The sequence below is a fragment of the Aquarana catesbeiana genome, linkage group LG12 (assembly GCF_042186555.1).
Source record: "Aquarana catesbeiana isolate 2022-GZ linkage group LG12, ASM4218655v1, whole genome shotgun sequence".
Taxonomy (NCBI): domain Eukaryota; kingdom Metazoa; phylum Chordata; class Amphibia; order Anura; family Ranidae; genus Aquarana; species Aquarana catesbeiana.
In genome coordinates, this window is record NC_133335.1 from 48,575,472 (window position 1) to 48,591,151 (window position 15,680).

The 15,680-nt window shown below is 42.2% G+C and overlaps 1 protein-coding gene across 2 annotated transcripts; it reads left to right on the plus strand.

Moving 5' to 3' along the window:
• Positions 1–40: 40 nt before the first annotated feature.
• Positions 41–15,138, plus strand: DNAAF19 (dynein axonemal assembly factor 19). 2 transcript variants are annotated; one of them, XM_073607720.1, is made up of 4 exons: positions 41–166; positions 5,326–5,477; positions 10,483–10,615; positions 14,593–15,135. In XM_073607720.1, the coding sequence occupies exons 2-4, from the start codon at positions 5,335–5,337 to the stop codon at positions 14,998–15,000; spliced, it is 684 nt and encodes a 227-aa protein (XP_073463821.1). In that variant the 5' UTR covers positions 41–166; positions 5,326–5,334; the 3' UTR covers positions 15,001–15,135. The 2 variants fall into 2 exon arrangements, with proteins under 2 accessions (XP_073463821.1, XP_073463822.1); XM_073607721.1 differs by having other exon boundaries at positions 68–177; positions 14,593–15,138.
• The last annotated feature ends 542 nt before the right edge of the window (positions 15,139–15,680 follow it).

Below are 15,680 nucleotides of genomic sequence, written 5' to 3' on the forward strand. Positions count from 1 at the left end.
AAGACTAGGTGAGTTTCTGGCAAAATAAATAGACACCTATGGCTGAGCTAAAGGCGGCAGGCTTTCGTGACGTCCGTGTTTCTGATTGGCTCGTTGGGATATCAAAAGCAAGACGCTTGTTGCTATGGTGATCGATGCTGTACATTACTGATCTGAATCTAACCAGGTGAGTTCCGGGTGAGTTTTGTGCAGGATGGCAGTTATTGTCACTGTCACTAACTGTCTGTAGTTCCAGCCTCTGATAATTAATAAATTATGTATAATAATAATATATGAGGATGTTTAACCGAGCCTCTTTCTGAGATTTGTTCTTTACAAGTTAAAAACATTTTTTTTTGCTAGAAAATTACTTAGAACCCCCAAACATTATACATTTTTTTTCTAACACCCTAGAGAATAAAATGGCGGTCGTTGCAATACTTTCTGTCACACCGTATTTGTGCAGCGGTCTTTCAAGCGCACTTTTTCTTTTTGGAAAAAAAATAATTTTTTAATTAAAAAAATAAGACAACAGTAAGGTTAGCCCATTGTTTTTTTTTTTATATTGTGAAATATAATGTTACGCCGAGTAAATTGATACCCAACATGTCACGCTTCAAAGTTGCGCCCGATCGTAGAATGGCGACAAACTTTTACCCTTAAAAATCTCCATAGGCGACGTTTAAAAAAAATTCTACAGGTTGCATGTTTTGAATTACAGAGGAGGTCTGGGGCTAGAATTATTGCTCTCGCTCTATCGATCGCGGCGATACCTCACATGTGTGGTTTAAACACCGTTTTCATATGCGGGCGCTACTCACGTATTCGCTTCTGCACGCGAGCTCGTCGGGACAGGGCATGTTTAAAAACATTTTTAAAAATTTCTTATTTATTTTACGTATTTATTTTTTATTCTTATACTGTTCTTTTTAAAAAACAAAAATGTGTCACTTTTTTTTTCCTATTACAAGGGATGTAAACATCCCTTGTAATAGAAAAAAAGCATGACAGGACCTCCTAAATATGAGATCTGGGGTCAAAAAGACCTCAGATCTCATATTTACACTAAAATGCAATAAAAAAAAAAAAAAAAAAATTGTCATTTAAAAAAAATTTAAAAAAGGCCCTTTAAGAGCTATGGGTGGAAGTGACATTTTGATGTTGCTTCTGCCCTGCAATGATATGGAGACGGGTGGGGGCCATCTTCCCCCTCACTTGTCTCCATGTCACACAAGGGACAACATCTGATCGCTGCCGGCGGCTCCAGTAAGCAGCGGAGGGGACACCGGAGCGCGGCGGGGGGGGGGGGGCCTTCTCCCGCCGCCGATAAAAGTGATCTTGCAGCGAATCCGCTGCAGAGACCACTTTTATCTTAAAGCTGACCACCTGCTGAAAAAGAGGATACCGGGGTTATGGCAGCTAGCTGCTGCCATAACAACGATATTCCTCTTCAAAGTACCGCTGTATAACGACGGTGGGCGGTCCGGAGGTGGTTAACCTTTTTGCTGCCAGCGCTGTTCTTGCACACATGTTTAAAAAAAAAAAAAAAAAAATCCTTTTGGGCCTGAAGCTTACATAAACCCCCCCAGACATGATATATTTTCTGAAAGCAGACACCTTGGAGAATCAAATGGCTGCAGTTTCAATTTTTTATGTTACGTGATATTTGCGCAGCTGTTTATCAAACCATATTTTCAGGAAAATACACTAAAATGAATTGTAGCGCAAACAAACACAATATAATACCCACATTTTTGTGGCTAAATATAAAAGATGATGTCATGTGGAGCAAATAGATACCAAACATGTCAAGATTTAAAATTGCGCACTGCCGTGAAATGGCGTCAAACTACGTTGACCTCAATATACGTCCATAGGTGATGCTTTAACCATGCCCCGCCCACTGTATAGGGAAATGATAGCGGTGGGGTGGTTCTATTGTTTTGGGACAACGTCATCCCACTCCAGCCACGGGGAGCGCGCAGCGTGACGATTGGCTACATGCTGTGCCCCGCCCCCGGGAAACAGTGCATCCCCAATCTTGGTAAAGAGCCGATGACACGGCTCTTTAACCATGTGATCAGCTGTGTCCAATCACAGCTAATCACATGTAAATAAGGAAATGCTGGTTATCGGCTTTCACATTGACAGCATGTGAGGAGACGAGAGCCGATCAGAGGCATTTCCTCACAGGGGAGACCTGCACAGATAATCAGTGCGGCCCCAACAGTGCCTACCAGTGATGCCAATCAGTGCTGCCTTTTAGTGTCCATCAGTACCTGCTCATAAGTGCCACCTTTCCATGCCTATCAGTGCTGCATATTAGTGCCTCCTCATCATTGCCACCTCATCAATGCCGTCTCATCAGTGCCCGTCAGTGCACATCAGGGAAGGAGCAAAATTACTTCTTAATTACATTTACAAAAAAAAAATTATTTTATATATATATATTTTTTTTTTTTTTTAGCAAAACATAAAAAGCCAGTGGTTATTGAATACCACCAAAAGAAAGCTCTATGGTCCCTTTCACACGAGGCGGATCCGTTCCAGCTCAGCGGGGATCGCTTCATTGATCCCAGCTGAGCATGTGGTTGACAGGTTTGTCTTCTCCGCTCACAGCGCTGAAATGGACCTCTCAGATCTCCTCTTTCTCCTCTATGGGGAGATCGGATGAAAGCAGACCGCCTGTCTGTATTCATCCGATCCGCTGGACGGATGGCGATCGTATCGTCATCTGTCTGTTTTGAGCGGATCTTGTCGGATCGGATGGCAGGCGGGTGTCAGCGGACACACATCCACTGACATCCGCCTTCCCATAGAAGTCAATGGGTGGCCCAATTGGATCCGCCGGACAGGCGGATCGATCGTGTGAAAGGGGCCTAACTGTCTCAAAATAATGATAAAAATTTTGTTTGGGTACAGTGTTGCATGACTGCGCAATTGTCATTGAAAGTGCAACAGCAATACAAACTGAAAATTGGCCTGGGCATGAAGGGGGTAAAAGTGCCTGGTATTGAAGCCGTGAAAATCTTATTAGTATAGAGTTATTGTTATTATGGCCCTATAATTATTGCTTTAACTCCAACTTTCACTGATATCTCACATCTGTGGTGCAGTCACTGTTTACGTATGTGCTTGCGTATTTGTAATTCAATTGTTTTTAAATTTTTTTTTTTTTTACTTTATTGCTATCACAAGTGGATGAACAAAGCCCCCTTGTGATAGCTCTGTTCAGGTGACAGGTACTCATCAAGGAGAATTCAGGGGTCTATTAGACCTCCAATGTCTCCCCTGCCCTTCAAAGCAGCTCACCAAGTACAGATTTACTAAAACTGGAGGACTCAGACTCTGGTGCAGCTGTGCATAGTAACCAATCAGCTTCTAACTTTAGCTTATTCACTTAAGCTTTGACAATAAGCCCTCGTTCATATTGGAGCGACTTGTCATGCGTTTTTTCACATGTCAAATCACATGACAAGTCACACCCTATTGCCAGCAATCGCACTGTTCAATTTGGTGCGACGCCGACGTTGCTGTGCCGCACCGATTTGAAAAAGTAGTTCCTGCACTACATTTGGCAATTTTGGGTTGCGACTTGCATAAATATCTGTGCATGACGCCACACAGATGTCTTCCAAGTTGCACCCGAAGTTGCACTGACATGCGGCTTTGATATTGTGCGATTTCAGATGAAGTCGCACAATTTCAAAGCCGCAGTCAATGTGATTGAGGGCTAAAACCTAGAAGCTGATTGGTTCCTATGCACAGCTGCACCAGATTCTGCGTGCACCAGTTTTAGTAAATCTCCTCCAATGCGGTAACAAGTATAAAGCGTAGGGACATAGAGGGGGTTATTTACTAAAGGAAAATCCACTTTGCACTGCAAGTGCACTTGGTAGTAAAGTCGCTGTAGATCCGAGAGGGACATGCAAGGAAAATAAAAAACAGCATTTTTGCTTGCACATGATTGGATGATAAAATCAGCAGAGCTTCCACTCATTTCAGATCTTCTCCTCAGATCTACAGCGACTGCTTTTCCAAGTGCACTTGTAATGCAAAGTGGATTTGCCTTTAGTAATTAACCCCCAGAGGTTCCTATACATAGCTGCAATCCCCTTGCTTGGGTTGGAATTAGGCAGTAGACTGATGTGCACTGCAAAAAAATTCATTTTCGTTTCATTTGTGGTGTTTTTTTTTTTTTTTTTTCGGGTCATACATTGTGATCACATTTCATAAATTCAAAAATTCGTATATTGGTACATTTGTAAATTTTGAAAATTTAAAAATCCAAAGATAAGAAAAAAAATTCGAAAGAATAACTAACTATTAAATAAAGGTATTGGAATTTCCTTTCAAATTTGGCTGTTAGTGAACGTAACGAATACCAATTTATCTGAAGTTACGAATTATCTGAAATAACGAATGCCGCATCTAAACAAATGGAGCGGAACACATTAATAAATAATAATAGTAATAATAAAAAAAAGTTTTTATTATTATTATTGTCATTTATTATTATTAATTCGTTATGTTCCATTCGTTTAGATGTGACATTCGTTATTTCGGATAATTCGTAGCTTCAGATAAATTCGTTACATTCACTAACAGCTAAATTTAAAAGGAAATTCCAATACTTATAATTTAATAGTTAGTTATTTCAGATTTTCTGGTTTTCGAATTTTCGAATATTAGAATAAAAAAAAAAAAATTCAAAAAATTAACGGGTTTTCGTTAATTTGGATATTTACAAATTAACAAATTTGTCGAAATTCGTTAAAAAACGAATTCGGAACAAAACAAATTGCACATGTCTATTAGGCAGGTATCAAATAGGCAGGTTGTTAAAGCTGGCCCTACACTATACAATCGGAGTGTACAGTCTTCTTTAGGGTTGTTGTTATTTTGCATAGTTTTTAGTAAATCTAAACAATCCTTTCAATTTGTATCCAGTCAGATAAGCCCTTGCACTATATAGTTGATGGTAGATCTAAAGGAGATTGTACAATCAGATTGTATAGTGTATGGTCAACTTAAAGATTACAATTCAGCACAGGTACATCATGACCGGTTCTCTCTGATATCCTTATGTGGTCCATTATGTTTTCTAACCCACTGTACTGGATATTGTTGCCCACTGAACTGTATGTTGTTGCCACCATTAATACAGAGCGCCACCCTCCGTTTGCCCTTTTCTAAGTTATTTGAAATAAGGAAATCTATGATCGGGGACATTACACGGGTACATCTTATGTTTGTAAATGTTGATGCAAAACTTTAGAATTTTGGGGAGGGGGAGGGGGTGGTAAGCTGTTGGTGTATCTGCTCTAATAACCTCCATATTCTCAGCTCTCGACAATGAATAGCCCCGAGGTTCTCGACTTCAGTGAGCTGGAGAGAGAGCTGGCCAATGCTGTGGCTGCAGATGAGAAGTACCGAAGGGAGAATGATGCCAAGTTCCGTGCCATCCATCAGAAAGTGGCATCCTATGAGGAGTTCAGGTATGTGCCAGCAGCAACCAATCAGATTCCAACTGAAAGCAAAATAAAGAAGCCGATTGGTTGAATTAGTCGGATTTACTATAAGCATTAAGATTTTTTTAGAGGTTGCTTTAAAGCAAAGGCAGGGCAGAAAACCTTTCCTATTTGTCCGTGTACATATCTCACCTTACAGAATGACAGGTTCTCTGCTATGTTACTATATCTGCAGTAACAATTTATTTGGAAACTTTCTATAAGAATGGATACAGACCTTTTCTATATGAGAACCTCAATCACATGGACAGGGCTAGTGGATCAGAGATGGCCATGCTGATTCGGAGGAGGGACACCCCCCCCCTTCTCCTATACTAGTAAAGATAGGCCTGAATGACTCAGAGGAGGGACACTCCCCCCCTTCTCCTCTACTAGCAAAGGTAGACCTGAATGACTCAGAAAAGGGACACTCCCCCTTCTTCTCTACTAGTAAAGATAGATCTGAATGACTCAGAGGAGGGGCCAACCCCCTTCTCCTCTACTAGTAAAGAGAGACCTGAATGACTCAGAGGAGGGACACACCCCCTTCTCCTCAACTAGCAAAGCTAGACCTGAATGACTCAGAGGAGGGACACTCCCCCTTCTCCTCAACTAGCAAAGCTAGACCTGAATGACTCAGAGGAGGGACACTCCCCCTTCTCCTCTACTAGGGAAGATAGACCTGAATGACTCGGAGGAGGGACACTCCCCCTTCTCCTCTACTAGGGAAGATAGACCTGAATGACTCGAAGGAGGGACACTCCCCCTTCTCCTCTACTAGGAAAGATAGACCTGAATGACTTGGAGGAGGGACACACCCCCTTTTCTACTAGCAAAGCTAGACCTGAATGACTCGGAGGAGGGACACTCCCCCTTCTCCTCTACTAGCAAAGATAGACCTGAATGACTTGGAGGAGGGACACTCCCCCTTCTCCTCTACTAGCAAAGATAGACCTGAATGACTCGGAAAAGGGACGCTCCCCCTTCTTCTCTACTAGTAAAGATAGACCTGAATGACTCGGAAAAGGGACGCTCCCCCTTCTTCTCTACTAGTAAAGATAGATCTGAATGACTCAGAGGAGGGGCCAACCCCCTTCTCCTCTACTAGTAAAGAGAGACCTGAATGACTCAGAGGAGGGACACACCCCCTTCTCCTCTACTAGAGAAGATAGACCTGAATGACTCGGAGGAGGGACACTCCCCCTTCTCCTCAACTAGCAAAGCTAGACCTGAATGACTCAGAGGAGGGACACTCCCCCTTCTCCTCTACTAGGGAAGATAGACCTGAATGACTCGGAGGAGGGACACTCCCCCTTCTCCTCTACTAGGGAAGATAGACCTGAATGACTCGGAGGAGGGACACTCCCCCTTCTCCTCTACTAGGAAAGATAGACCTGAATGACTTGGAGGAGGGACACACCCCCTTTTCTACTAGCAAAGCTAGACCTGAATGACTCGGAGGAGGGACACTCCCCCTTCTCCTCTACTAGCAAAGCGAGACCTGAATGACTCGGAGGAGGGACACTCCCCCTTCTCCTCTACTAGCAAAGATAGACCTGAATGACTCGGAAAAGGGACGCTCCCCCTTCTTCTCTACTAGTAAAGATAGACCTGAATGACTCGGAAAAGGGACGCTCCCCCTTCTTCTCTACTAGTAAAGATAGACCTGAATGACTCGGAGGAGGGACACACCCATTTCTCCTCTACTAGCAAAGCTAGACCTGAATGACTCAGAAGAGGGACACTCCCCCTTCTCCTCTAGTAATAAAGATAGACCTGAATGACTCAGAGGAGGGGCCAACCCCCTTCTCTACTAGTGAAGATGGGCATGAATAACTTGGAATAGGGGCAGACACCTCCTCCTCTACTAGTAAAGCTGATGTGTTAACTGTATTAATACAGTCCGCCAGAAAGCATACAAACAGTGCTTGACTTTCTTTTTAGAAAAAACAGTAAGCATATTGCAATGAGTTCACTCTATAATAAATATTTATGTGCAAAATAAAGATTCTATAGCAATTATTAAACAATTAGTTTCCCTTGGAACTATCCATAAACTAAAGACCAGTCTCTGGGGTTTGTACCTGTGTGTACCTCAGGCCATTCATCTAACATAAGTTAATTTTTAATAGCAGATTACGTTTTTTTTATAATGAGCTAATCAGAATTTAAACAATTCCAGTAAGTGGCTTCAGTAAAATAAGGTAAAAAAACTGTTGCTTTTTATGAGCATCTACCTTACTATCCTCAAATGAATGGTCAATGTGAATGCACCCCTTATGTATTTATAGAGCCTGCTGCCACTTACCACACGTAAAATCTCCGGTTCTGTAAATCTAAGGACATTGTAGGGGGATGCCTGTTATTGACCTCTGGCAATGTAGGGGCTTCTGAGCAAGAAGTCAAGGGGACAATGATTACTGGAAATCCTGTTTTTACCAAAACTTGTGCCCTGATTGCAAGAATTGCAAGTTTACTAAGGCACTATGTGTTAAAAAAGCATTTTTTCATTTTATTGCTGCTGATCCCCATCAGCCTCTTTCACTCACTCCAGTGTCAGCTTTCAGTCATTACTTTGGACCAGCTTGGTGGTGGACCATACCTGCACAATGGGTTAGCACAGCTGCTTGTAGTCTCCACCAGGGGAGTAGGTACAGAGTAACAATGCTAGAACATAACTGAAAGAAAGTTGTCACACTATAACAGGGAGATGTTAACCCCTTTGCATCGGAGCGTCCAACCCCTTTAAGAGGTTTCAGATGCCGGGAGGCGGGGATTATGACCATGAGACCGCTGCAATCGGCTGGCGATCACATGATCGGAAAGCTCCCGATCACAAGAAGCTATCAGGAGCTTTCCTTTAGGCTTCATGTACACGGGACGTTGTTCAACCTCTCCTGAACGATTCAACTTGACAGCTAGAAACCGACATCTAAAAATGACCGTTTAGCCGCGTTTACATGGCGCGAATAGTCGCGTTTAGCCGCGTTTGCGTCTAGAAGCGTTTGCAAAAAAAAATGCTTTTATTTTTTTTCAAAAAAGGCAAAAATGAAAAACGTCTGTAAACGAAACGCGGCTAAATGCTAGTTACCGCGTTTAGCCGCATTTGGCGTTTGAAATGACTCTAAACACAGCTTCTGAACACATTTTTTTTGGGTTCCAAAAAAAGCCTCTAAACGCAACTGCCTATAAACGACTATAAACAACCCTGTGTACATGTAGTGATAAGATAACATAGAGGAGAGTTCAGGAGCAGTTGAAAAAAATGCCCAACTGTTCCTAAAAGTCCGTTTACCAGCAGCAGTGTACATGAGGCCTTAGCCGCGATAACTGTGCCCGGAGTGTGCAGGGCACGTGCTCTCGGCACAGCTGTGTCTGCAAATTGGTACTCAAATATGCGCTCGCTCAGCGCCAAGGCCAACCCACCCTGAGGGCGCATATTTGCGTACTGCCGGTGCCTAGAGGTTAAACAAGGACCTTCATGGCAAGATCACCAGATATTATCTTAATAAAAGATGCAGATTTAAAAAGATTAACTAATTAATATTAAAATGTTAAAGTTTAACTAAAGGCAATACTTTTTTTTTTTTCTTTTGTTTTGGATAGAGTGCAGAGGAATTAGCCCCCTGTCAGGTTTTTATAGCTGTCTGTGCCTCCATTAGGGAGATTCATCCTCTCTCTATCCTGCTAACCATTATCATTAAAAGTGAAAGTAACAGAAAATCCCAAATTGGTTGTCCCCAGAAAAGTAATAAAGGGGGAATATTCCAATTGGGAACCTAGATCTGGTGGCCTGGGGGTCCCCAAGAGACCCCCTTATTTTGCAGGGATTTCCTCACACTTCTTTTTTTGGCTATGGGACATGAAGTAAAGGGGAAAAAAAACAGTTTTGCCTAGAGTTCTACTTTAAGCCTTATATTAGATTTTAATGATTGGGGTTAGATCTACTTTTAAATGAAACCTCAACCCTGACACCCATTGGGGTTAATTTAGCTTTTAACCCCCTTTTTATCCTCCTCTTTTTTTTTTTTTTGCTGGGTTATGCTCAAATAACATTTTCACACACTCGGTAAATCCAGTATTGTCCTGCTATGATCCCCACCACACAACAGTTCCCGGATTGGCATTTTCTTTCCTTACGCCAGTGTGGAGGCCAGCTGTTCTTGCAGCCACCGCTCTGATGACATGCCAACAGGTCCTTCTTCCTGCAGCCACTGTCTCTCTGCAGGTGCTTCATGGGATATCTGATGTGGATATCCCCGGAGCCTGCTAGAGCAGACCACACATCATCCTTTAGTAGGTGAGAATGGAGGCAGGGGGTGGGCCGAAGCAAGAAATTGAAAAAAAAAAAAGCTGGGGGGTGACGGTCCACCATACCCCCCAATATTTTGAGATGGGAATGAGGGACACCTATTAGCAAAAGTATGTAGGCATAGGACACACACCCTGCCATGTCCCCTTAAAGAAAAAACCCAAGTGCTTTTTTTTTTAACCACTACTATTCCTTTATATCGGCTTTTGAAATGTATAACTGCAGCAATGCAGAAACTGGATGAAAAATTTAGCACTGGGAAAGACTTTTTTTAAAGATAAAAGGTGCATTTTATATACAACTACGGTATATACATCAGAGCAAAATGAGGGACAAATGAGGAGGAAAGAGGGACTTTGTTCCAAATCAGGGGCAGTTGGGAGCTATTGTCCACAAAATAACTTCTCTAGAAAACTCTACAGAAGCCAACCCTTGTTTGAAATCTTTTTTTTTTTTTTTTTACACTCTATAGAATTTCTTTGCATCCTTTTAGATATATGTTCTCAATAATTCCTTTTTTTATTATTTTATTCTTTTCTATAACAATTATATGGGTTTTTTTAAATTTTATTAAATGTAACATGAGTTTGGATGATGTTTCAGTAAAGTAATATATATTGCCGTTGTCGGTATTGACTTTTTCTTTGAACAATCTATTCCATGTTCTCTTGTACTCTGCAGAGATATTGTACTCGCATCTAACCTGAAACCCTTGGAGCGGAAGGACAAGATTGGAGGAGATAGGAAGCAGCCATGGAATCCAACTGCCACAACAAGCAGCTCATCCAGAGAGGCAGTTTGTACCGTATTACAGGTGAGGCGGAAGAAGAAATTGATTGCATCTGCTTGTCCGACCTGGCTGCTCGCCTTTTTCCTCCATGACATTACTGCAAACTCCATCCTCTCTTTTAATCCAGATATGTTCATCTGATTACCTCCAGAAATGTTGCTGTTTTTCTTCATTTATCACATTGTACAAGTGAAATGGTACTTGTTTTAAGAAAGTATTCCCACAGAGCCTATTTGGTGTGTCCTGATGGCCTTTTCTCTGGACATTTTTGCATTTGGGTTATGAGTATATTGGGAGAGGTTCACTTTACAGGTGACAATATAATCAGCCCGTACTTGTCCTGCCACCCTGATCTTGTGTCTCTAAAGTCCTGTGCATGATGCCCCTGTTCCCATGAGACCTACAAGGGCCACTCAGGCATGGAGTGTTGCATTGTAGAGAAGCAGGGGTGGTTCCCCTGTACCTGGAAGTATCAGATATTGCTTTGGCAGTGGGAATTGCAGGATAGAAAGTGCTGACGGCTTACATTACAAGTGCCATAGTATGGACAAAGTACAGGCGCCCTTTAAAGCCCAGCTTCACTCTTGCAAATATAGACATACACTATATTGTAAAAAATATTACGACGCCTGCCTTTACACGCACATCAGCTTTAATGGCATCTCAGTCTTAGTCCGTAGGGTTGAGTTGGCCCACCCTTTGCAGCTAAAACAGCTTCAACTCTTCTGGGAAGGCTGTCCACAAGGTTTAGGAGTGTGTCTATGGGAATGTTTGATCATTCTTCCAGAAGTGCATTGGCAATGACCCCTTCCTGTTCCAACATGACAGTGCACAAAGCAAGGTCCATAAAGACATGGATGAGCGAGTTTGGGATAAAGGATCTTGACTGGCCTGCACAGAGTCCTGACCTCAATCTCTCGCCCAACATCAGTGCCTTACCCCACAAATGCAGTTCTGGAAGAATGGTCAAACATTCCCATAGACGCACTCCTAAACATTGTGGACAGCCTTCCCAGAAGAGTTGAAGCTGTTATAGCTGTAAAGGGTGGGCCAACTCAATTATGAACCCCATGGACTAAGACTGGGTTGCCATTAAAGTTCATGTGCATGTAAAGGCAGGCGTCTTAATACTTTTGGCAATATTGTGTATATGGAGGGATGTACATGTACATTGGTATAATATAGTGTAAATGTTTGCAGTTATGATCTGAACACATTCTGTGTAATATGTCATTAATATGTTACTTACACTTTGCACTTTGCCATATAGAAGACATATCAGCACAATTGGTATATGGAAAATATATGTATTGTAATATGAATAGCCCAAGATCACAAGCCAGTCACTTGTAAAAGTAACAATCTTTTGGGCTCTCAAAACAAGCAAACAAAAACGACTTTCTTCAGCAAAAATAAAGCAAATGGTCCATAATCCTGGTATATTCAATATAATTGGGACAGCATAACAGCTCACCACCAATATACCAGGCCCACATTTAGGTTTAGGATCCTTGTCTGCATTGAGGTACCTCAAAGGCTGCAGAAGCTCACCAAAACTTAGTCTCCAAATAGTCCACATTTTCTCACAGTTGTGAACCATTCCACATTCCCTCACAGACAGGTGCTCACTCCTCCCTGCCCCTTTTTCAAGCTTCCCTTGCAGGCAGGTTAGCCCTTTCCCACACAAAGTCCCTGCAATCATGGTTTGGAGGCTCTTTCCCACCCAAACTCTCTCTGAGCCTACAAATTCTGAGTCCCAAATGAGGGTTTACCCATCCTCAAAGCACTCACAATTAATCCTCTCCTCTCCAACAGGAGTACCCTGGAACTGTTATGCCCTGTACACACGGTCGGATTTTCCGATGGAAAATGTGTGATAGGACCTTGTTGTCGGAAATTCCGACCGTGTGTGGGCTCCATCACACATTTTCCATCAGAATTTCCGACACACAAAGTTTGAGAGCTTGCTATAAAATTTTCCGACAACTAAATCCATTGTCGGAAATTCCGATCGTGTGTACACAAATCCGACGCACAAAGTGCCACGCATGCTCAGAATAAATTAAGAGACGAAAGCTATTGGCTACTGCTCCGTTTATAGTCCTGACGTACGTGTTTTACGTCACCGCGTCCAGAACGATCAGATTTTCTGACAACATTGTGTGACCGTGTGTATGCAAGACAAGTTTGAGCCAACATCTGTCGGAAAAAATCCATGGATTTTGTTGTCGGAATGTCCGATCAATGTCCGACTGTGTGTACAGGGCATAACTCTGCATGGGTGAGAACCCCTGAGTACTCAGAAATGTCTCTCTTATCGCCCTCTTTGAAGGGACCTCAGCCCAAATAATGGGGACACATACTGTACCTTCTGTTCAGGGCACATCCACGGCATCCTGTTCAATATGCAAAGAATTTTTGTCCAGTGAATGGAACAAAAATGTATAGAAGAAAAGGTGAGGGTACCTAAAAGAAAGCAAAAAGCCCTCAGCTACAGCACTGTCATTTATAGCCCTTTCCTTAAATAGAAGGTAAATGCATAACCTCCAAGAGTTAAAGCTGTATTTCAGTATATACATTCCGTACAAATGTAGTCCATACATGCAAAGTGATTTGTTACTATGTACAGGTAGCCTTTTCATTTACACACATCTGCCTCACTGTACAGCCAGACAGGTAGCATGCTTATCTCTTGGTTAAGCAAAGCAGTTTCCCTTCTTGCCTTTAGTTTTCTCACTGGACAAGTGATCAGCATTGTCAGCACTGTGACCACAAGAGAATTAAGCTAAACCAGAACTTAGCAGAATGATTCTTCTGGCTATGCTGTGTGGAAGAGTTGTTTGACACACAAGTGTCTGAAAAGAACTATAAATCCTTTGGCATATACACATATAAATATATGTATAAATATATGTATTTCAGCTGCATATCTAGCTTCTTGCCTGGAGTTCAACATTAATATGCATTCTCTGGAGGCTGACCACCAAGGGCTTAATGCCCACACTCTGGAAACCTGCTACCCAGGGGTTAACACACGCAAACGCACACACACAGGCACACGCACACACACACACACACACACACACACACACACACACACACACACACACACACACACACACACACACACACGCTCACGCTCTAGAGACTGGCGACCAAGGGACTAAAACACACGTTCTGGAGATGACCATCAATGAGACCGGTCATTGAGAGGGTCAAAGCTTATGTTAGTGCTAGGACATATTGCAGTTTCAAAGGGCAATAATGAATATTTGTTTAATTGGTTCCAATCACTCAGAGCAAAGATGCTGATTGGTTGCTGTTGGTACACTTTTGTATGATCTGTTAAAAAAAAAAAAAAGTCTGTGCTTTAAAGCAGAGTTCTACCCACATATACATCTTTACAGGATCCGTTTCTGAACAGCAAACTAAACCATCATTGGCCATTTTTTCCCCCTAGCTCTCTGTACGTTGTTGCTAGGGTGTATGGTGTTTTCTTCATCGCTCGTGGTGATGTACGTCATATCCTGCGGCGCCTTGGCTCCTGGGAGATGTGTGTCATCATTCCCAGGAGTCAGTGGGCTAGATTGATAGATTAGGTTGCCATCACAAGGGGGCTGGATCTTCCTCCGCCGTTGTGATGGCAACCCGAGACAACCCCTGCTCTGCGCATGTGTTTTACGTGCATGTGGGAGATCGGGAGGTGCATGCTGGGTCTCCAGCAGCACCTTATCCCGGACGAAGACACTAGTGGGCCTCACATGCCCACAATTAAGATGCGAGCGCGCTAACAAGGCAAAAGAAAAGGTTAGATTGGATGAAAAATATTGAAATAGGACAGCGACTTTGCATATAATTAGCTTTTGGAAAGTTAATAATCATAACATCAAGGGTGTCTTTAAAAAAAAAAATAAGGGTGGAATTCAAGCCAGAAAGGATTCGTGATAGTATATATATGTAACAGATTTCTATAAAGTTTTATCTTTAATTTTTATTTATAGGAATCCTCTTTAGAACCCAGAAATGCATTTGAATTTACCCGTGAGTGGCGCAGGATAGACGTAAAGAAAAGATATGACTTTCTGCTGCAAATTGGAGCCAACAAACTGTCCCACATCTTCCATGCGGAGGTGTGCTCGGCGCTCTTGGGCGAAATATTGCAGGTACTGGAGGGGAACATCCGGAGAGTACAGTGGCAGGAAGTGTTGGACATCTTGAGTTGCCTGGCACGGACGCAACGTTTCGATCTCAACCTGATCTTCCTCAGCGAAGCTGAATGGGCAAGCTGCAGGGAATTATTTGGGAAGCTGCAATGTATAGTCATGGAGGAAAAGGAAACTGATGGTAAAAACAGTGCAATGCTGATTCATCTTATGTCTGTTTATAAAGTCACAGAGCCCAGCATCTAAAATATAATATATTTGCTGGGTATTACTGATTTAAAGGATCAGTCTAACCAATATTGATTTATAAAGTGCTGTCAGTATTAAATAAATTGGCTGCTTCTCCCATGATTAGCTGGATTCAAAATCATGGCTTAAAATGGGGGTGGGGGGGGGGGGGGGGGGGGGGGGGGGGGGGGTCAATAAATAAAATGATTGCAGTAGTATACTGTAGTTTGTGGGTAAGAATATGGCTTTACCTCTCATCCCCTTCTATGTAAATGTTATTGTAAGCACAAAGCTTGGATAACCATCTGAAGAACTTAGGAGCCAGAAATTTGTAGCCATCTTGGAATAAATACCCACAACAGAAAGGAGATTATTATTTGGTCTTCATATTTTTGTTTTTTTAAGGGTAACTTTATTGTACAGAAAATAAGGAGTACAAATGAGCAAAAACTAGGAAAATAGAGCAAACCGTGCTCAAATATCACTATATACAGCCAGGTCCATAAATATTGGGACATCAACACAATTCTAATATTTTTGGCTCTATACACCTCCACAATGGATTTGAAATGAAACTAACAAGATGTGCTTTAACTGCAGACTTTCAGTTTTCATTTGAGGGTATTTACATCCAAATCAGGTGAACGGTATAGGAATTACAACAGTTTGTATATGTGCCTCACACTTTTTAAGGGACC

Bases quoted from the DNA above. Each gene is read 5' to 3' on its own strand.
- DNAAF19 (XM_073607720.1), top strand. From the start codon at position 5,335: ATGAATAGCCCCGAGGTTCTCGACTTCAGTGAGCTGGAGAGAGAGCTG. The intron at 5,478-10,482 runs GTATGTGCCAGC...TGTACTCTGCAG, and splicing joins GCATCCTATGAGGAGTTCAG to AGATATTGTACTCGCATCTA. The intron at 10,616-14,592 runs GTGAGGCGGAAG...TTTTATTTATAG, and splicing joins CAGTTTGTACCGTATTACAG to GAATCCTCTTTAGAACCCAG.